The sequence below is a fragment of the Dendropsophus ebraccatus genome, chromosome 15 (genome assembly GCF_027789765.1).
Source record: "Dendropsophus ebraccatus isolate aDenEbr1 chromosome 15, aDenEbr1.pat, whole genome shotgun sequence".
Taxonomy (NCBI): domain Eukaryota; kingdom Metazoa; phylum Chordata; class Amphibia; order Anura; family Hylidae; genus Dendropsophus; species Dendropsophus ebraccatus.
In genome coordinates this window covers 49,537,150-49,557,460 of record NC_091468.1, presented here as the reverse complement: position 1 = coordinate 49,557,460, position 20,311 = coordinate 49,537,150, and the positions used below count along the sequence as shown (strand labels likewise).

The 20,311-nt window shown below is 41.9% G+C and overlaps 1 protein-coding gene across 4 annotated transcripts in view; it reads right to left on the bottom strand.

Moving 5' to 3' along the window:
• Positions 1–10,000: 10,000 nt before the first annotated feature.
• Positions 10,001–20,311, bottom strand: part of ANKEF1 (ankyrin repeat and EF-hand domain containing 1) — a 55,891-nt gene continuing 45,580 nt past the window's right edge. For 2 of the 4 annotated variants that reach the window (XM_069954945.1, XM_069954946.1), the window contains 4 exons: positions 19,429–19,655; positions 18,096–18,292; positions 15,197–15,319; positions 10,003–13,069 (listed from right to left, as the gene is read on the bottom strand). In XM_069954945.1, coding sequence (XP_069811046.1) covers positions 12,902–13,069; positions 15,197–15,319; positions 18,096–18,292; positions 19,429–19,655 — 715 coding nt within the window. In that variant the 3' untranslated portion in view covers positions 10,003–12,901. Of the gene's footprint in view, positions 13,070–15,196; positions 15,320–18,095; positions 18,293–19,428; positions 19,656–20,311 lie in introns of all 4 variants that reach the window. The other 2 variants (XM_069954944.1, XM_069954947.1) reach the window with 2 other exon arrangements.

Genomic DNA, 20,311 nt, shown 5'->3' with positions numbered 1-20,311 from the left:
GGTTCTACGACACTAGGAGCAGAAGGCTTTAAACATTAGTCTAAACATGAGTATGAGTATTACTTATCTACATATATATATATATATATATATATATATATATATATATATATATATATAACTATATACACTACAGTTCCGGCAGAGTACAGGATCCACATTGGGCAGGGCTCTTCTGGAAACATCTCTACTCTTCTCTCTACCTCTTCAAAGCACTTCTACCAAGTACCTATTCCTCAAAAGCACCTGTTCCTCAAAAGCACTTATTCTTTCCTATTGTCAGCAACCAAGTTGTATCAAGATTTTCACTACTGATATTGAGTGTACTGTCTACAGCTGGGTTCACACTACGTTTTTGCAATCATTTTTATTTTTTTTTTTCAAAAAAAACGGACTAAAAACGGATAGAAAAAACGGATGCGGACACAAAAATAAGGTCGACAACGTTATTGTGTACGCTAAAAAAAAGGATCCATTTTAATCCGTTTTGGGTTTTTTTGGGAAGTCAATGGAAAAACGGATCAAAACAGATGCACACAGTTGCATGTTTTTTTCATCAGTTTTTCATAGTTTTTTTGCAAAAAACGGATTGCAAAAACGTAGTGTGAACCCAGCCTACCTGCAACGTTATACAGTAAACTGTTCTATTTTTATACAAAACGCACAGGACTCTTTCTCCTCTATTCACACCTGTACCGATATACACACCACCATCTGCCTTGGGTTATTTCTCCCCTCTCTGTGGGTGGCGATACCGACATCCCAGGTGGGTAAACTACCACTCCAGGTTGCCGTGACAAAAGCCCAAGGGACCCGCAACAAGCCCGGAGGTTACCGACCATTTGGGGTTATAAACCGGCGATACAAAGCATGTAACAACATCACACCTGTGCACTATTACAGTGCTGGCGTCACAACAAATAACCAACCATAATCAACACTATTGGCCGAGTACCACATATATACATTGTGATATAGACTGTATAAGACTATATAACAGGACAAATCAGAACCAATGAAAACCTATATAACAAGCCAAGGTCAGAAACAAAGACTGAAGCGCAGTACAAAATCAGAGATGAGGTCAGAAAACACAAGTGTGGATGAGGTAAACCATAAATTATCACGGGCAACTATGAAAAATAGCGGCCGTTTACTTTTCCTACCAGATGTCCCTCCAGAGCATCGGTTCCCTGTGATTGGCCTGATGCTATGGAGTCCCTGATAGGCTCCCTGAGTAATTTATATATAATGGGAGCAATTGTAACTACATGGACGTCTTACATCTTTCACTGTAACTGAGATATAGTGTGCTTTATGAATATTGTATTATATCTATAGTATTCTTAAAAGTCCTCTTATACATCATAGTTCAATATATTGCATTATATGAATAATGTACAACGTAATAATGGTCAGTAATGGGCAGAGTAATGCCTATGTAGATAGCAGTCTGTACAGTAAAGCTGACACCTCTATTTTCCATATAAATATTTACTCCAATGCTGTCAGAATTATTTGGATAAGGAACTGTTCACATTACGCTAATGGTTTGTGTTGAGGGTCTGTGTTACACATATTCCCTGACATATATTTCCAATGTATACCTGATGTCTGCCACTATATATCCTGATCCATGTCAGCAGGTAAAACACCCTATAGCATGCAGTATACATTTTTTGTGGCGGTCTGCTGCATGAGAAAGTGTACATATACAGTATAAGAAACATATACTAGTGCATACAACCCTAATAGAGGTCACAAGGATACCCAAGAATACCTCCCACAGGTCAATGGAGGCCTAAAGCTATACTCAGTTTATTATAAATGTGTTACCTGTACAACTCCCAAACGTCCAAGATCCAATCTGACATTTTAGTATCTGGTATGTTGGTCTGCTGCTATCGGACAACTGCCCCTTCACCCCAACACTACCTCTCCCTACCCTCACCTCCTTTGAAGTACACTCTATCTACTCCCCCTCCAAGTGGCTGTCATCTACCGACCACCAGGCTCAGCAACCACCTTCCTTGACCAATTAACCACTTTGCTATTGCACTTCCTCTCTATGGACATTCCTACCATCATCATGGGCGACTTTAACACCCCACTGATACATCCCAGAAAGCCACCTCCAAACGCATCACTAACCTTCTCCTTTGGCCACACACAGTGGTCCTCTATGGCCACTCCCAAAAAGCGGAATACACTGGACTTTATATTTGACCTCATTAGCACATCTCTCCACATCTCTGACCACAACCTCCTAATATTCTTTTTTTTTTTTAACTGTCCCCCCAGTCCAGAACCGTGTCCACCCTTGCAGAAATCTTAGGATCCTATTAGATGGGCTGATGGCGGCCCAATCAATAATGTAAACAAATGCAGATCTGCTAGATCAGCACTCATTTACTGAGCCTATTACACGGCTCAATGATCATTTAGCAACATCGTTAACGATATCCATGCAGCCCTTGCCTTAAACTGTTATACATTACCTCTCCACACTCCCGGTCTTCTTTTGCCCCCAGCTTGCTTCCTGGTGACGCGGCTGTAGCTTCAAAGCAGTCTCTGAGCTGACTGGCCGCTCAACCAATGACCAGCTCAGAGACTGCTTGGAAGCTACAGCCGCGGCACCAGGAAGCAAGCTGGGGGCAAAAGAAGACCGGGAGCGTGGAGAGGTAATGTATAACAGTTCAATTAATTGTTAGCCAGTGGCCACGCACTGCTATTACACAATTCGGACAATTATCGCTCCATGTAATTGGGCCCTTAGACACATTAACATTCAAACACTCTCTGACTCACTCCTGCCACTCTCCACCATATCTTCTCTCAATGAAACCGATATGTTCAGGACATCCTGACTTCCAATTGGTAATTATCAGCAGGATAATGCTCGCCTGTCCCGCAGCGGCCAGTGATTGGCTGAGCAACTGTCACTCTGAGAAAAGTCCGTCTCGGCCAAGACCCGAAGATTCCATAGGAGAGAACCAGGGGAGCATGGAAAGGTAAGAATATGTTGTTTATTGTGTTATACCCTTGGGGAAAAACACACACTTTTTATAGTGATCCCTTTTTAGATGGATAAGTCTATCTCAGTTTCCTTGAAAAGAATATTATGTGCAATATTCCAGAGATTTAAAGACAGCAATGCCGTAATTGTCTTCTATTTGTTAGGTTGCATCAGCAGCTTTCATACAAACACTCTCCACGGAGGTCTCTGAGAGACCAGCTCCCTAACCGTGTACAGAGAATATGTTATTGGAATGTAATGTAAGAAAATGGATAATAATGGCTCTCTATAACCCATATAGTTCCTTCCATGCAAGTCTTCCCACCATTGCTACAGTATTAGAGCATGAAATTGTAATTCAACATTGTAATTCCCTTTGCAAGCAGAGAAAGTCTGGTAAAAAGGAAGCACAAGAGCAGGAAAAATAAATTTATTACTACCGCTCAACCCAGCGCCTTAGCAGAATTCAGGCAACATTTACGAGGCTTTTATTCTCTGAATGGAGAGAGAAGAGTAGAGATTGTGAGCTGTCATGTTAAATGTTGATACATGTGACGTTATGTTATAGGCCATAGTAATAGCCTTGTTTTCTGTATATCAATGAAATACTACATAAAGGAAGAAAAAGAACTTGGGTATACAGCAGTAAGCTGCACAGAAGCACTCAATACCAAGCAGCAGCATAAAAAGTGTTTACCATACAGTGCATAGAAGTGCGCCAAACATGAATTCAATATAATACATATATGTTAAGGCAATAGACACTTTTGAAAAACATTTTTTTGATTCTTGCTTTGCATTAATTATGGTTAGGGCTTTAAAGTTTTGCTTACATTTGCCTGTTCGGCCTGTGCAGTTTGCTGTGTGAGCTCCATTTTCTCTCTATACTTGAGTTTCTTTCAAACTTTGTAGGGTAAAATTGATGGGCCACATTCCGTTTAAATTCAATACAATACAATTATTGTTAATCACCTACCTACCTGTTATTGTTATTACCTACCTACCTACGGGTGCCCTTACACATCCTTTTTGTGTGGCATTTTTTTAAGGCCTCCAAAAAAAAGAAAAATTGCCAATGCATTTTTTTCCGACAAGTGCTAGTTTATGAGTGAATGATCTTTTTTGTGGTTTAGGCGTTTTTGTGTGACGATTTTTTTTTCCTCTCTGCCATCAAATGACCTAGTTGCTGGACCACAAAAGGTGACAAAAACACCGAAGTAAAAGCCATACACACAGCAATGGTGTTTTTGACACAGTCAGAACATTCCTATTAAAGTCAATAGTAGAAAAAACACCAAACACTCTCAGCATGCTGTGTGCCAAAGCGCCTCAAAAACGCCAGAGAGGAGAGAAAAACGCTACAGCAAAAAAACATCATGTGTGAAAGCAGGGCCGGCTCCAGCTTTTTGTGGGCCCTTGGGCGACAGAGCCTCGGCGGCCCCTTTGAGGAGCAAATCATGGAGAGACAGGCGAGGAAAGATTTGCAGCAGAAGAAACATGCGGCTGCTGCATATCTTTCTCCTCCTGTATCTCCTGATCTCTGCAGTAGTCAGGACTCTGGAGGAGTCAGACACAGTGACAGGAATATATATATATATCATGCTGATGCTGCTAGTTCTCTAGTATACAGCTTCTTCTGTGTGTGTGTGTGTGTATATACATACACACAGAGCAGGAGCTGTATACTAGAGAACTAGCAGCACCAGCATTATATATATATATATATATATATATATACACACACACACACACACACACACACACACACACTGTATATCACTGCAGGGCCTGAATATAGGAGAACTAGAGGTCTCACCATGTTCATATGATAGATAGGAGATAGGGAAATAGATAGATAGATAGGGAAATAGATAGATAGATAGGAGATACAGATATCTAGTTGTTTTGTGTATAGAGGTCCTGCTGTAATATATATATATATATATATATATATATATATATATATATATCCTGCTGTAATAGATATAGATATATTACAGCAGGACCTCTATACACAAAACAAGTAGAAGAACCAGCACATACAGGACACTTAGTTTGCAGAGCCTACCTGCTGCCCTCTATCAGGTCATGTGTCCGATCACATGACCCGTGACATCATCAAAGGTCCTTCAGACTCAAAGGTCCTCTTTCCTACTCGGCTGTAGGGAAGATTTGTGATGGAAGACAGGTGCTCGGGGGCCCCAGTATGGATCGGCGGGCCCCTAACTGTCACATGCAGCCTCTAGGGGCCCAGTCCCCTTTGTTACTACACTTTTTTTTCTTTTTTACTAACAAAAAAAATGTAGTAACAAACGGGAGTGGGCCCCTAGAGGAGCTGGGGGCCCCGGCATTTGCCCTACTTAGCCGGGTGCTGACGCCGGCCCTGTGTGAAAGGCATATGATAAATTTTCATTGACCTCCAGCTAACAACTGGCCACTGGCATTTTGACAAAAAAAAAAACCGGCATGGTGTTTTTCCTAGATTTTAAAGTGTCCTTGTCGTTATAACTTTCAAAATCTAAATCAACAGTAGATATTAAATAAAGCAAGTTTGCAATATACATTCATTATTTTTTGTTGTTGTTATTATGCTGTTAAATAAAGGTGAACTTACCAGAAATCCAGGTCCAGTCTCCTGAAGGCAGATTTATAGTCTTGTGCTGGTTGAAAAACAGACTAAACACAGGAATTCCGGCCAGTACAGAGAGTCACGGCTCTATGTGTCCATCAGTCACATGACTGCCTTCTCTCTGTAAACGCTCAGATGACCTGGGAAACACTGGACTTCCTGTTTTCTGACTTTTTGAGAAAAAAAGTCAGAAAACAGGAAGTGCCGTGCTTTCCATGATAACTAAAAAAATAATGAAAGTAAATTGCAAACTTGCTTTATATCACATCTACTGTTGATTTAGATTTTGAAAGTTATAAAACCAGTGACACTTTAAGGCTGGGTTCACACTACAATTTTGCAAAAAACAGATTAAAAACGGATAAAAAAAATTGATGCATTTGTGGTCATCCGTTTTTCCCATTGACTTCCATTTTAATAAAAAACGGATCCTTTTTTTTTAACGTAAACAAAAAGGTAGTCAATAGAGATGAGCGAACCTTGAGCATGCTCGAGTCGATCCGAACCCGAACTTTCGGCATTTGATTAGCAGTGGCTGCTGAAGTTGGATAAAGCCCTAAGGCTATGTGGAAAACATGTGCGATGCCCAAGCCCCTAGGGGCCTCTCCGCTGATAGGTGTAGTTACTGGCAAGAGCCGGAGCAGCTGCTGAGCAAAGGATTGTCACGGTTTTGGCACAAGGGTAACACAGCTGAGAACCGGGCTCCTAACCATGCAGAGGCTGGGCATGCGATTCTTCGTTCTCCTTAGTCAGGGCACCAATAATTACACCAATGCCAAGGTTCAGAAACAACGGTGGTTGTATATTTATTGTAACGGTGGTAACTAGTAGCAACAGTCTCTCTGGATGCAACCGGGTATAAGGCAAACTTGAATAAGGCAGAGTAATGGGTGATGCTGCAATAGGCTGTGATGATAGCGTACTGAATGATGGGAGCAGTAGTAGTGGTACTGAGGAAGAGATGCTGGGTGGAATGGAACTGAAATGAATACTTGCTGTTGATGATTAGAGAAGATGATGAGAGGAATGACTGAAGAACGGCACCCAGATCTTGAGAATAGATGAGAATCTTGAGGACTTGAGAATAGAACACAGCCAGGAACACTTCTTGTGGAACTGGAGCAGCAGAGCACACATATCTCTCTTCTGACAGGGGAGAGAGAACACACCCAGAACCTATCCCCTCTGTGGTAGGGAATGTACTGAGGTACAGCAGGAAGTCACATGGTATTCCCCAGCCAAAGCTCGATGGCCATTGGAGTTACCATGGAAGCAGGGGCAGTCTCGTGACATCCAGCCATTGCATCATCACACCACTAGGCATATACAGTGAAATATACATGAGAAGTACCATACTTGAACACTGGGGGGGCGACATAATACCTTTAGGCACTGATAACTGAATATGCATACAAGAAATTAATGGAATAGCAGACCTGAACACTGCAGGGGGTGGCACAATACACAGTTTGCAGTGGACCATAGCTTTCCAGAACAGAGGCAATAAAATACTGACTGACTCAGATATAAGGATACACTTTGAAGGAAACAATAAGAGAAGAAACTCTGTTCCGGGACACTGCACATGGATATAGTCATTGGCTGTATCCATGTTTTCCAGACAACCTTAGAGCTTTATCCAAGTTCAGCAGCCCCAGCTAATCAAATACCGAACGTTTGGGTTCGGATCGACTCGAACCCAAACCCGGTTCGCTCATCTCTAGTAGTCAACCTCATTTTTGTGCCCGTAACAAAAAAAAGGATGTTTTGATCCAAATGCATCTGTTTTATTCATCTATTTTTTGCAGAAAACGGATTGCAAAAATGGATTGCAAAAACATAGTGTGAACCCAGCCCAAGGCAGTGTGAAGCCAGCTTAATTTTTTTTATTCTAGAGATATAACTCCCGGCCTGGTACAGTCAGGAAGCATTACTGTGTGCTTTTACAGCTGCTGATTGGCATTGACTGCTGCTTCTTATCATGAATCAGAATCAGGCTCGTGAGTCACAATTCTCTAATACCCAGACGTGGGGAAGGGGACCATGAGTAAACATTGGGTTGAGCTATGGCAATTAGAGGGTTAAACCAGTGGTTGTGAGGATCTTCTTCGGCATTTGTTTTTGAAGACTACTAAGTGATAATTGGAGTGAGACAGCTATGTGTGGGAAGTAAAATGATCAAAGCGACAGCGCAATTTATATTCTTTTGTCATTGGCGACAAAGCTCCAGCTTAGATAATTTTCATTTTCAGTTCAAAAAAGCTTCCCTAAAACTACTCCCCAGCCCATGAATTTACAAGTGACAAATAACAGGGCTTAGGCGGCATACGTACTCGTGGTCACAGTGTTGCTGTTTTCCTTCTGTAGGTGAAAAGCATTCAGCTGACACCTGCGCTAAACGCAAGCGAAAGACGGAGGATTTATTAATAATGGGGAATATAATGAAACCTGAGATAAGCAGGTGAGCGAATACAAACCACCAATAATAGTTAGACATACACAGAAAGCGGAAAGGAACGGCCGTGTCAGTCATATGACAATTGTCTTTTGTTTCCACATTTACCCTGTCTGACAAATAGAAATTAATTCTATTTTTACTCCAATGTGGTAATCTTTAAATACAGGGCCTGCCTTTAAGTTATAGCATCTGCACATAACAGTGGAGTAATACTTAAAGAGCGATTGCAGCAGTGACATAACCATGTGCATACATGCAGAATAGAATTATGAAGTAAAGAGAAGGAGCTGATCGAGGATAGATCAACTTCCTCCCTATGCTGCATCACCCAGTGACTAATAACAATACCCAGCATTTCTTTTGTTTGTTTGTTCTGACGGCTGAGATGGCATAGTTTGTTTTCCTTGAACCTCTGGGTAGGGTCTCTCTCTCTCTCTCTTAAAGGGTTTGTCTGGAGGCATGTATGTTTTATAAATGGCTGGGGGCCTGTTGAAAATAAAAAAAATCATCATACTCACCAACCCTGACCCCATGCAGCTGCCAATGCCTCCTGGTTCACCCACTCATCTCTACTGTCCTATGACTGCAACAACTCCGCCAGAAAATGACTAAGCATGTAGTTAGTATCTATTGAATATATTTTCCTTGGTTGCACATTTTGGAGCCATATCTGTTGTTTATTTGATATACTTTTTGCATGTGGAGCAATATTAATATTCCTGATTCCCTGGTTTAGTAGGGGAAGTATTTTGTTCCCCTACTTTGTTCTGTACATACCTTTGTGGTTTTTTAATTGTTTTTATTCTGGTGTTTGTTGTGATGTCTTGCATTTTGTTCCAATAAAAGTTGTGTATTGTATGTATATAGTGGTGTGCGCTTGAATATATAGGGCGAGATTTATCAAAGGGTGTAAAATTTAGACTGGTGCAAACTAGCCACAGCAACCAATCACAGCTCAGCTTCCAGCTCTGGTGAAAGGAAAGAGGAGCTGTGATTGGTTGCTGGGGGAAGTTTGCACCAGTCTAAATTTTACACCTTTTGATAAATCTCCCCCATAGTGTCCAGATTTTTTCTTCCTTTTTTTCTGGTGATAGTTTCTTTTGGACACTTAGCTGCACCCCTTGTTATTTCGGTTGGACTGACCGAGGTGAGCTCCCCTATTTCTTGAATTAAGCACTCCGGTATCCAACTATATGTCTCACAGTGTGCAGACCAGTGTATCTTCATTCATATGTAAAAAATATTATGCCCCTGGACTTAAGATGAGCGAACTTAGAGCATGCTCGAGTTCATCCGAACCCGATCGTTTGATTAGCGGTGGCTTTTGAAGTTGGATAAAGCTCTAAGGTTGTCTGGAAAACATGGATATAGTCAATGACTATATCCATGTTTTCCACATAGCCTTAGGGCTTTATCCAACTTCAGCAGCCACCGCTAATCAAATGCCGAATGATCGGGTTCAGATGGACTCGAGCATGCTCGAGGTTCGCTCATCTCTACCCTGGACTCCTTTAATCTGGCCTTACACGATAAGATAATAGTACAATAGAAAATGGAAGACTTCAGCCAACAATATCTGTAAATTACATTTAATGGTGACGGCAAACATGTCTTTGAAAATCTGACCGGCCATTCTGGATTTTATTTTTTATGGCAGTGGTAGGCTGAAAACATGTATATGGAATAATCTGCTAGTCCTGATCAGCGGCTACCCCCATTACATCTATTTGCCTAGCCTAGGGCATGTGGACAGGTGTTGTCCTGATGGTGCAACACCTTTCATGTTTTGTAAGCTTCAAGGTTTGTAAGAAAAAAAAAAAGTTACTATGACCTTGTTGCAGCTCGACTGTACAGTATCTGTAACAGGACAAATGATGATGATAAATAAGTGAACTGTGAAGATGAAGAGGTGTGCAACACTAAAGGCTGAGCTGAGAAAAAAAGACTCCACAAAAGCACGGCACACAAGGAGCTAAAAGCACCGTAACGTTTTTAATATTTCACCTGTCAACAACTAAATCTGCACATTCTGTAGTTAGTTTGATTACCGGGTCATTTATGGACCTTTCTACCAGGAATGATCTTTTTTGAGGGTCTTCAAGGCACTTATATGTTATTACAGAACATTGTCACATTTCTTCTTATAAAACAAATGTAGGGTTATGCTAAGAGGAATTATTCTTCACACCAACCATGCAGCCTACAGAGCGTCATATCACGTATTTATGATATGTATGATTTATGACTCCATGTCTTTTTATGCTAGTTATAGTTACGATGTATGAAATATTAAATATAAAGCATTTACATGTCTCTATATTATTTATTAGGAGCCGTTATGTTTGCATAAACATTTATTAGTAATATGAGCATTTTCTTATTTCAGTCAGTCATTAAAGGGGAACTCCGGATAAGAAAAACTTGTTTTCTATTAAAAGTACATTAAAAGTTATATAGATGTGTCTATACAATGTATTACTGTATCTATGATTCTGCCACACTGGTAGCTGATAGAAATCCAGGAAGTGAAAAAATGGCCCCTGTGCCGATTCACATTGTCTCTGCTCCTTCTGCTATCCAACCTTAGGAGACAAATCTTACGTGCCTCTGTCTCACATTGTGTGTGTTTGCTGAGCACAGGCTGATGATGCAGATAGGGGGCAGGGCGTGATGTCACAGGAGGCTTGGCTGGATCCCCAAATCCCCTGAGTGATCCACCATCTCTGACCGGCCAGAAGCAGCTGCTGCACTAATTTTACTGATTGTGATGGGTGGGGGACTGAGGGAAAGCATTACATTCTGGGAACTGATCAACCAGGAAGGACAGAAACACAAAACAGAACCAAAACGCCCCAAACAAATGGATTTTTGGTAGTTTCAAAACTGGGATAGACAGGTAAGTAATGCTATATGCTTCTTCAGAAGTTTCATTTTTTTAAACTCTATCTGGAGTTCCCCTTTAACTAGTGCACAGAAAACAGTGTCTGTCTTTTTGCTCTGCTTAGGACCACCTTAGGACCCAAAATGGGTGGGGAATTGCTATACGGAAAGAAGCCCTGTCAGGGTTTTAGTACTTTTTAAAACAGCATTGTAAAATGTATTACTCCTGTCACCAAGAGTATCAGAAGTATTATGACATATTTTTATATTCGTTGTTAACCTGCATTAGTAATTTATACCTTTTTATTTTTAATATTTACTTTTTTTATGTTTTATTTTGAATAGAATTGTTATTTTTTTTTCTAAGGAGTTGGTTAAATAGAGTCAGCCTAGAAATTTAAGCTATGTCTTTTTATTATACATTCTTCTGTGGGTCAACACAGCTGAAGATGTTTAAATCTATAGATAGATAGATAGATAGATAGATAGATAGATAGATAGAATTATTATTATTATTTTTTTTTAATTTAGGGTGCTCTTAGACATGAAAGTACTGACCTGAGGATGCCATGTGTGTCCCTTCATAGCTGACCTTGTTTCTTTAAGTGGTGGCAAGGCCAGGTGCTGCCACCACTTAGGGATTTGCAATGGCTAGTGGCCACAACGAATCGCCTCTACTTGTTAGTGACCCCTGGACTTGCTGCAGCTAAAAGTGGCAAGAGCAGCTGCTCATCAAGGGTCACATGTGGCACTGGTTGGTACCATCACATATAAAGGGAGCCTTAAAGGGTTATTCAGCATTAGAAAAACATAGACACTTTCTTTCAGAGACAGCACAACTCTTGTCACCAAATCAGGTGTGGTTTGAAATTAAAGGAGAGGTCTGGCGTTTTCCAAAACCCGGCATCCTGCAGGAGAAGAGAGGAAATTTATCACAATTACTAACTTACCTCTCCCCATGCCCTCGTTGAGCGGTGGCACTAGCCGCAGGACCGCAGGTGTCCACATCACAACCCAGGGATAAATGACTTCCAGCAGGGGTCCCACGGCTGCTGCCACTGCTCTCCACAGGCACGAGGAGAGGTAAGTTAGTAACGCCGGACTCCTTATTTAAGCACCATTCACTTCAATGCATCTGTATTGCAAAACCCCATTCAAACTAGAGACAAGAGTTGTGCTGTCTATGGAAGAAAGTGGCCATGTTTTTCTAATGCTGGATAACCCCTTTAAGAAACTTATCTGGAACTTAGATCAGATGCCATATCAGCTGCATGAACATTATCTTTTTCCTATTTGGATTGCTGCCCCTTCAGGTGTGTCCGCAATCCAATTAGGCATTAAACACAATGTAAGATACGGCCGGCAGACGTAGTTTACATTGTGTGCACAACTATTTTGTACGACCGCTGTTCGCCGAACTGTGACCGTAGAAGGTAGACATGCTCATTTTTTTCTGTGGCCTCAGTTCAACAATGGCCGTAGTGTATACCATGTGTATACACTATGGACGTTGTTGCATTGAAATCAATACAAATGTATTAATTTAATTACCAATGGACGTTCTTTTTAATGAAATTAATACATTGTGTGAATATAGCCTTATCATTCCGTCTAAGACAAAAAATGTGTCTGATTTAGTAACCAATCACAGCGCAGCTCTTGTTTCTCAAAATAGGCTGTGATTGGTTGAGACAAAAAACAGACAAACATAAATCTGGACCATTGCCTCTTATTACAAAACCCTTGTGTCTCCATTTATACCATCACCATAGACTACATTGTATATTATTAAGAAATGAAAGAATCACCAGCAGCACCTGTGAATACAGTACTGTTATAGGATTTATACTGGTGGCTTTTATGTACTTTTTATTACATGTAAACTCTATATCATGTAAACCTGCCCATAAGTAACTATTCAGATGCACATTGTAGGATCACTATTCATTAGAGCCAATGATTTCTCCATGAGATTCTTGCTGAATGGCATCTTAAAGTCCTCAAAATCAACTTCATATGTAAATCTCTCCCTCTGTTGTTCTCTCTTCCTTATACGATCTGATGTTGAAGGCTCAGAAATCCAAACCTGGAAGAAATAACATAGGATTAAAATTTATTAGAAGCGATAGGCTCTGTTGACACAACATCAAAAATAGAGAAGTTTTTGCCATGATTTAACTGACTGAAATGGCAATGCATTGAAGTCAATGGGAAGGCGGACGTCCAATGCACACATCGCATTGAATAACGGATGCTTTTATCGCAGACTTCAAAATAATGAACATAATCATTATTTTCGGACGTCTTTTGCAAACAGCGGACGTTTTTTTATTAGTTACGACATGGAAAGAGAGGAGCGGCTGCACATCCCATCTATGGCTGATACTAATGCTGCTAGGCCTATTTTAAAAACCAACGCCAGGATGTTGGAATATAATTGGATCAAACCATATTGCCCAGTGTACCATGTGCGGGTTCCCTGGTTCACACGGGTCCCTATGCTAACTCCACACTGTGTCGGTCTTCGATCGCCAACCCCGCAAAGCGTGCACATGCAGGGAAGGGAGGCCATAGAATGGCCCTGCAACCCCAATGTCACAGTACCAAACCCTAAACCGTCGCGTGGTACACGGGGCAATATGGTGTGATCAAATTATATACCAACATCCTGGCGTTTGTTTTTAAAAATAGCCTAGTGGCATTAGTATCAGCCATAGGTGGGATGTGAAGCCGCTCCTCTCACTCCATGTCGTTTTTTATTAGTTGTTCACAAACAGTTTTTCTTTTTCCACCATGCTTTCTCTGTTTTTACTATTAAAGAGGACCTGTCACCCCCCCCCCCCCACCCCGTGCCGGGGTGACAAGCTCCCGACCCCGTTAGATCCCCCTATACTCACGTGATCCCGCCGGGTCCCGCTTCCTGAGCCGGTCGGGTCACGGAGATTTTCAGCGTGATTTCAGCGCGCGCGCTGAGAGATGAGTCCGTTGCCCATAGAGAATGACGGAGCATCAGACTCCCCATTCATTCTCTATGGGCGTCTGACTCTGCTGTCAGCGCGCGCTCCGGGCTTCGGGCGCTGATATCTCCGTGACCCGAACGGCTCAGGAAGCGGGACCCACGTGAGTATAGGGGGATCTAACAGGGGGTCGGGAGCCTGTCACCCCGGCACGGGGGGTGACAGGTGTCCTTTAAATTCAATGGACTTTTCAACTAAGCCACAGCCAAAGTCCAATTAGTAACCCAAACTAATTTTAGACTCGGACGGAGCTGAAAGAAACGTTGTGTGAACATAGCCATACAAAGATTGCCCCATCATACATAGACAGGTGAAGAGATATGGAGAACACTCTTCGATTTATTAATATATAGCCTATCTATTCAGCAAGAAATTGGGACCCTCTGCCCATGGTGAGTTAAAACTCCATTGGATAGACACACAAAAATACAAAAAATGCAACAGCTTACTGCTAATATAAGAATAATGAGGCTCTTGTTATACCATTTGCAAATAGTTTAAACCATCCCACCAGGATAAGGTGGCCTCATGCCCGGGATGGACCCCACACTGTACTTTGACTTCTCAGCGGCTAATAATAAGCTTATGCATGCAGGATCCAACTAATACTGGCAAAAATAACCACCTGGGTGAGACAAGTGGAGTGCACGGCCAAGTAGAGGCAGCCTATCCGTAGAGGCAGCCACTCTGTAGTACGAGGTCATCAATCACCAATCAGCAATGCACCACCACTGTTTGACCCTCTCACTAGAGAATGAAGGGGGCCAGAAACAGTTGTCTCCGTTCAGTGATAGGGCAGGGGGGCAGAAGGGTAACTAAAGTACATTACAAAGTTATATAACTTTGTAATGTGTTTTAATTGCCTGAAAAAAAAGAAAATCACTGGAGTTGTCCTTTTAACACAATGGTCCAGATTTATAAAGTAGCATGAAGCCCATCCTGTCTGGTTTTTCCCACAGCTCACCAGTGTGGGTTTAAGGAAACTTGATAGATCCTGACCCATGTCTTTCGATGGTCGGCCAAGTTGAATTCTATAAAAGTCTACCTGAGCTTATATATTGGCCTGGATAAAGCCTAAGTATATAACCACATAATAATACAAACATACATCTAATACGTCTATAAATTTTCTGCTGGTTACTTTATGAGTATATGCAGTATATACATTGACTGAGAAAATGGTTTAAAAAACGTACTGTTTTTGGTACAAAAGTTATGTCCACTTTCTTTGTTTCTCCCATAGTTATAAGGTCGTTGAGCTGCACAATGGCACTCTTCTTCTCCTTTCGTGGAGATACAACCTCTGTAGATGTTAATATCTGCCAAGGATAACAAACATAACAAATACAGTTGATTTTTAAACTGGATAAAAAAAGAAGACATAGAACCCTGCTATAGTCAACAGGAATCAATATGGTGCTCATCTTTATTAACAAACATAGAATATTTACTAGAACTAGACTGCCATGGGCATGACCACTCTTGACAGGGGCATGGGGGTGGTTTTAAAAATTTAACAGTCCCCTTGAGCCCTTTTAAGTTGTATGGGCATCCACAGGATATTCATACAGTTGACTACTGTGGTGGACTATATGGGGGGGAACGGCCCTTTTAACTTTAAACACGTTCTAAAGCGCTTACAGATAAAAGTTGTGCTCTTCTTCTAGGCCGCAGGCAGCCTCATACCTGTGACTACTAGGGGCCTGGGGTATCCCTTCTTTTGGGTTGCGCACGTGTATGATGACATGATTAAGGCTGCATAACAAAGCAGAAACGCGATCTAGGTGTGCGCTAAGCTGTAGTTTGTCCATGCTGCATGGTGAAGAAAAATAAAGTGATTTAATCTTACCTGGCTGGATGTTGGACTCGACATTTTCTTACATGTGGATACTGGGGAAACCTGTATACTAGGGAACTAAATACTGGGTGTCCATGTGTATCTACTGGAGCAACTTACCTACATACTTACCTACCCCTTTACCCCAAACCACTTACCTGCCCACTTTACTGCACAGGACGCATAGGGGGTATTATTACTACATAGGACACTAAGTTAAAGAGGGTGCAGGAAAGAAAAGCCAAAAGATGGGCAAGTTGGGCAGAAATAAGATGTGGTTAAAAGCAATCATCCTGGTGGTCTGGGTTGGATGGGCACAGAAAAAAGAAAATGACCGACTCCATCACTGTGTGGTTACTGCATGGTGGGATAGTGGTCTGTGTATAGTCATTTTTTAAATTTTGTAACAGTATGATGACATGTGGTATGGTTTTGTGGATGATTTTTTTTTTTTTTTCTAAAAAGTGAATCTGTCAGCACCTGAGCCCTACCTGAGGTGCTGACAGTGTGGTGTAGCTGGCAGTCTCCTTGGGAGCATGTTACCTTTTGGTAATGTGTCCGTGGAGTGGATTATGCACAATTTCAGGTCTCCTACTGTAATGAAGAGTCAAAAAGGCGTTGTGGCTCAGCGTTTGTGCCGCACTCTGGCACACCTTACCACTGCTTTCTTCTCCCTCTTCTTTATAAATAATCTCTGATGCCCGGCCTCTTGCTTTCTCATGCTGTCAGCCAGTATCTCTAAATGCAGATCAGTTCCTTGTAGGCAGTTTATGTCTGAAAGAAACACTCAGATATAGTTAAATCTCCTATCCCTAATGTGTTGGAGCTGTGGTCTAGGGGTAAATCACCTTTGTAGAGACCAACAGTTTTTTTTCCCTTGGTTCAATTCCTCTGATTTTAAAAGTGCAAAGAATTCCCAATCAGGTTTAAATTAGTTTTAAAATTCCTCTTTTTATACAATAATGATAATTTTTTTAAAAATAAATAGCTATATTTTATTTCCATCTAGGGAATCGGACCAAGGGGGAAAAAAATGTTATTGGTCCCTACACAGGTGAGTTACCCCTAGACCACGGCCCCAACACATTTTGGGATTCAACTATTTCTAAGTGTTTCTTTAAGGCATAAACTGCCTACAGAGGACTGATCTGCAATCAGAGACACAGACTGACAGCATGAGAAAGCAGGAGGCCAGGCAGCAGAGATTATTTATAAAGGGAGGGAGAAGAAAACAGAAGAAAACAGTGGTAAGGTGTGCCAGAGTGCGGCACAAACGCTGAGCCACAACGCCTTTTTGACTCTTCATTACAGTAGAAGACCTGAGAATTACAGGCCTAACTCACTCCACCGACACATTACCAAAAGGCACCATGCTCACTAGGAGACTGCCAACTACAGCACACTGTCAGCATCTCGACCCTACCCGAGTTGCTGACAGTATGCTGTAGTTGGCAGTCCCCTAGTATAGATTCCCTTTAAACATATCCCCTTAAAAAAATCTATATACGCTGTTGATAACTTTTGATACAAGAGGTGGGCAGGGGCATGTTGTCGTTGATATTCAATAGTTGCCCGATGTTATTGATGTCACGGTGACATTGGGCAGCTATTGGATATCCCTGCAGGTGTGGTTTCGCCTAAACGTAATGCTTGTAATATGTCTCAGGGTAGCTTCACACACACCATATCGCAGCGGATTTTCTGCTGCGGATCTGCTGCGGTCGGTGTTTGTGAAGTCACCCTCAACGTTATTATTCAAGATGGACAAAGGGAGGAAATGCAGTTCCAGAGAGCAGAACAGGTAGGATCTTTTCTGCTCTCCAGATAACCCTTTCAAATTAGTTACACATCACATACACCTGCGCAATAAGCTTCGCATGTGCGACCAGTATATATTCTGAATGGGGAGAAGGAAAAACACGCAGCTGCCAGACACCACTGAAAACAAAGCGATCAGGCATCTTGAAATCGAATATGCATAAGCCTTCTATTCAGTATCTTACAGACAGATTCAAAAAACTTTAACAACAACCTCAATGGCCCGTTCAAACTACGGAATCGGCGCCGGAATTCCGTGCAGAACATGACGGACATGTCAATTATTTGAGCGGGGAGCTGCAGAGAGCGGAAACGCGAGAGCCCTCCCATTCAAACAGATAGAAGGCAGGATTTGGCACAGGGGGTTCAGCACGGAATTTCGGCGCCGATTGAGTATTGTGAACGGGCCCTAAATGTAAATGATTAAATGGCTTTTCTACCTCTGGTTTTGCAGATATGACCTCTGGAATTGCAGGGGTTTGTGGCGTAGACACTGCTTTTGATTTGCCTTCCATTCTACCCTTCCTCTTGCCGCCTTTCTTGTCTTTTGGTTTTGGCAAGCTGTCCAGTTTGGCTTGAATCAAGTCAATTAGTCTGTAGTCGGCATATGCTTTTGCCACATCAAGAACATTTTGCCCTGTGAAGATACAAGATGATAATAGATTGGGGGCATGCTACTCTATAACTAATATTGATTACAAAACTTAAAGGGGTTTTCTATCTCTCATCAAAAAAGTGCAGGGAAGGGCAGGACAAAAAAAAAAAATCATGCTCACATCGCCTGTTGTTCCTGGTCCCATGCTGCATTGAGACTTCGCTGTATACAGGCTACTGCAGGGAGGGCACATAACCCCTTAGGCCATTGATTGGTTACAGTGGTTAAGATTGTTCGTCATAGCGGTCGTTTGAGATTGTTTACCATTAATCCTTAATCGCTGAAAAATCATACAAGGTAATACCACCCTATGGCATAGCCACATTGTCACACAACCAACTCTGGCCTCTACTCTAAACCCAGTAAGCTCTTTGTTGGTGTTATTGGTCCCATTTCTCTCTCTCTATGTTAGGACTCGGGCCATGCGTTCAACTCTGCATCAATAACAGCCAGAATGCTTCCCATGTTTTTGTCATACTCTACTCTGCTGCTCCTTGTTGTAGCTGTGGCAAGTATTCTCTCCCTGGCTGCTCACATAGGTGTTGTGTGTGTTTGCTGATTGGTGATTGACAGCTGACACACTAGTCAGCTGTCGGTATCTGGGCAGGACCTGGAGCCTCAGCCCCAATCACACCTGGGGGCTGGGACTACAGGTTCCATAAATACCATCAAATGTCTCATGATCCTTGCCTGTGAAAGACTCTAGTTACCTAGTGCTTCTTGAACTAGCTATTCACTCTGACACTCTGACTTGAACTCCTGATCACCTGACTTTTGGCTTGTACCCGACTATTCTTTGGATCTAGACTTTGTATTTATATTGACCGGCTGTTACCGACTAGGACCTCTGACTATTCCCTTTTTGTGTGTTAGTCTTGTCTCCGTTTTGTGTTTCCACTTGGATCAGGTTAGGGATCGCCGCCCAGTTGTCCACAGCCATCTTAGGGCTGTCGAGGCAAACAGGTAGGGACAGCTGGGGCGGGTGTCAGTTCTAGGGTTGCACCTGTCTGTTGTCATCCCAGACCCCTCTACCTGACACTCTAGTGTTTTATTCAGGTACCTCATTGTTTCCATCTTGCACCACATCCATCTATTCACTACTTTCTTCCATCATTTACCTTTCTTGTTTACTATCTGCACCTTTGCTCCTGACTCCATTAACATCTGAACACAGTCCAAGCTTCCACTTTCCACTGCTCTCATGAGTGGGGTGGATCCATTCAGGGCAATGGCATCTATCTTGGCTCCGTATTTTAGCAGCAGTTCAGCAATGTCACTCTGGCCGGCATGACAAGCATGATGAAGAGGGGTCCACATGAAATTATCACTGGCATTGACGTCAGCACTACGAAGCAAATAAGATAAAGACATTGTAAGCACCATAATTCAGAAAATAAATATAAAAACTATAAAGCACTTTGTGTATCCGCCCCCACAGCAAACGTTATTATAATAACTTTTTATTTGCCAAAACTAAAATCTCCCTTCAACTTTTTTTTTTTTTTATAAAGACTGTTTGGGGTTTTAAGAAACTTGAGCAGGAAATGTTTAAAAAGAAAAAATAATAATAAAATTTTAAAAAATTATGTTAATTCTCCTGCGGCTCCAACAGCAAAAACATCACTTACAACCAATCACTGGCTTTAGCTGTCACCAGCGGAGGCCAATGATTGGTTGTAGCAGGTGGTGCTGAAGTAATGGGGAATTTAACAGATTAGTCTTGTCCGTCCAGCAGGTGATGCAGTTATTGTCCTAAAAAACAACTTTTAAACTGGCAGCCCTGTGCCAAACAGACGTGGCCTAGAATATCTGTGCCCTAACTTTGCACCACCCCTCCGTCCCTCCTCCCCACCCTCTTCATCATTAGGAATGCCACTGGAACATTTTCTACTGTATGAACATTGCACAGGTGCCTTAACGATCCAGCCCATGTGCCGAGCTGACACAGGTGATGAATAGTAGAAAATCTGCCTGGAGCATTCCTAATGATGAAGAGGGTGG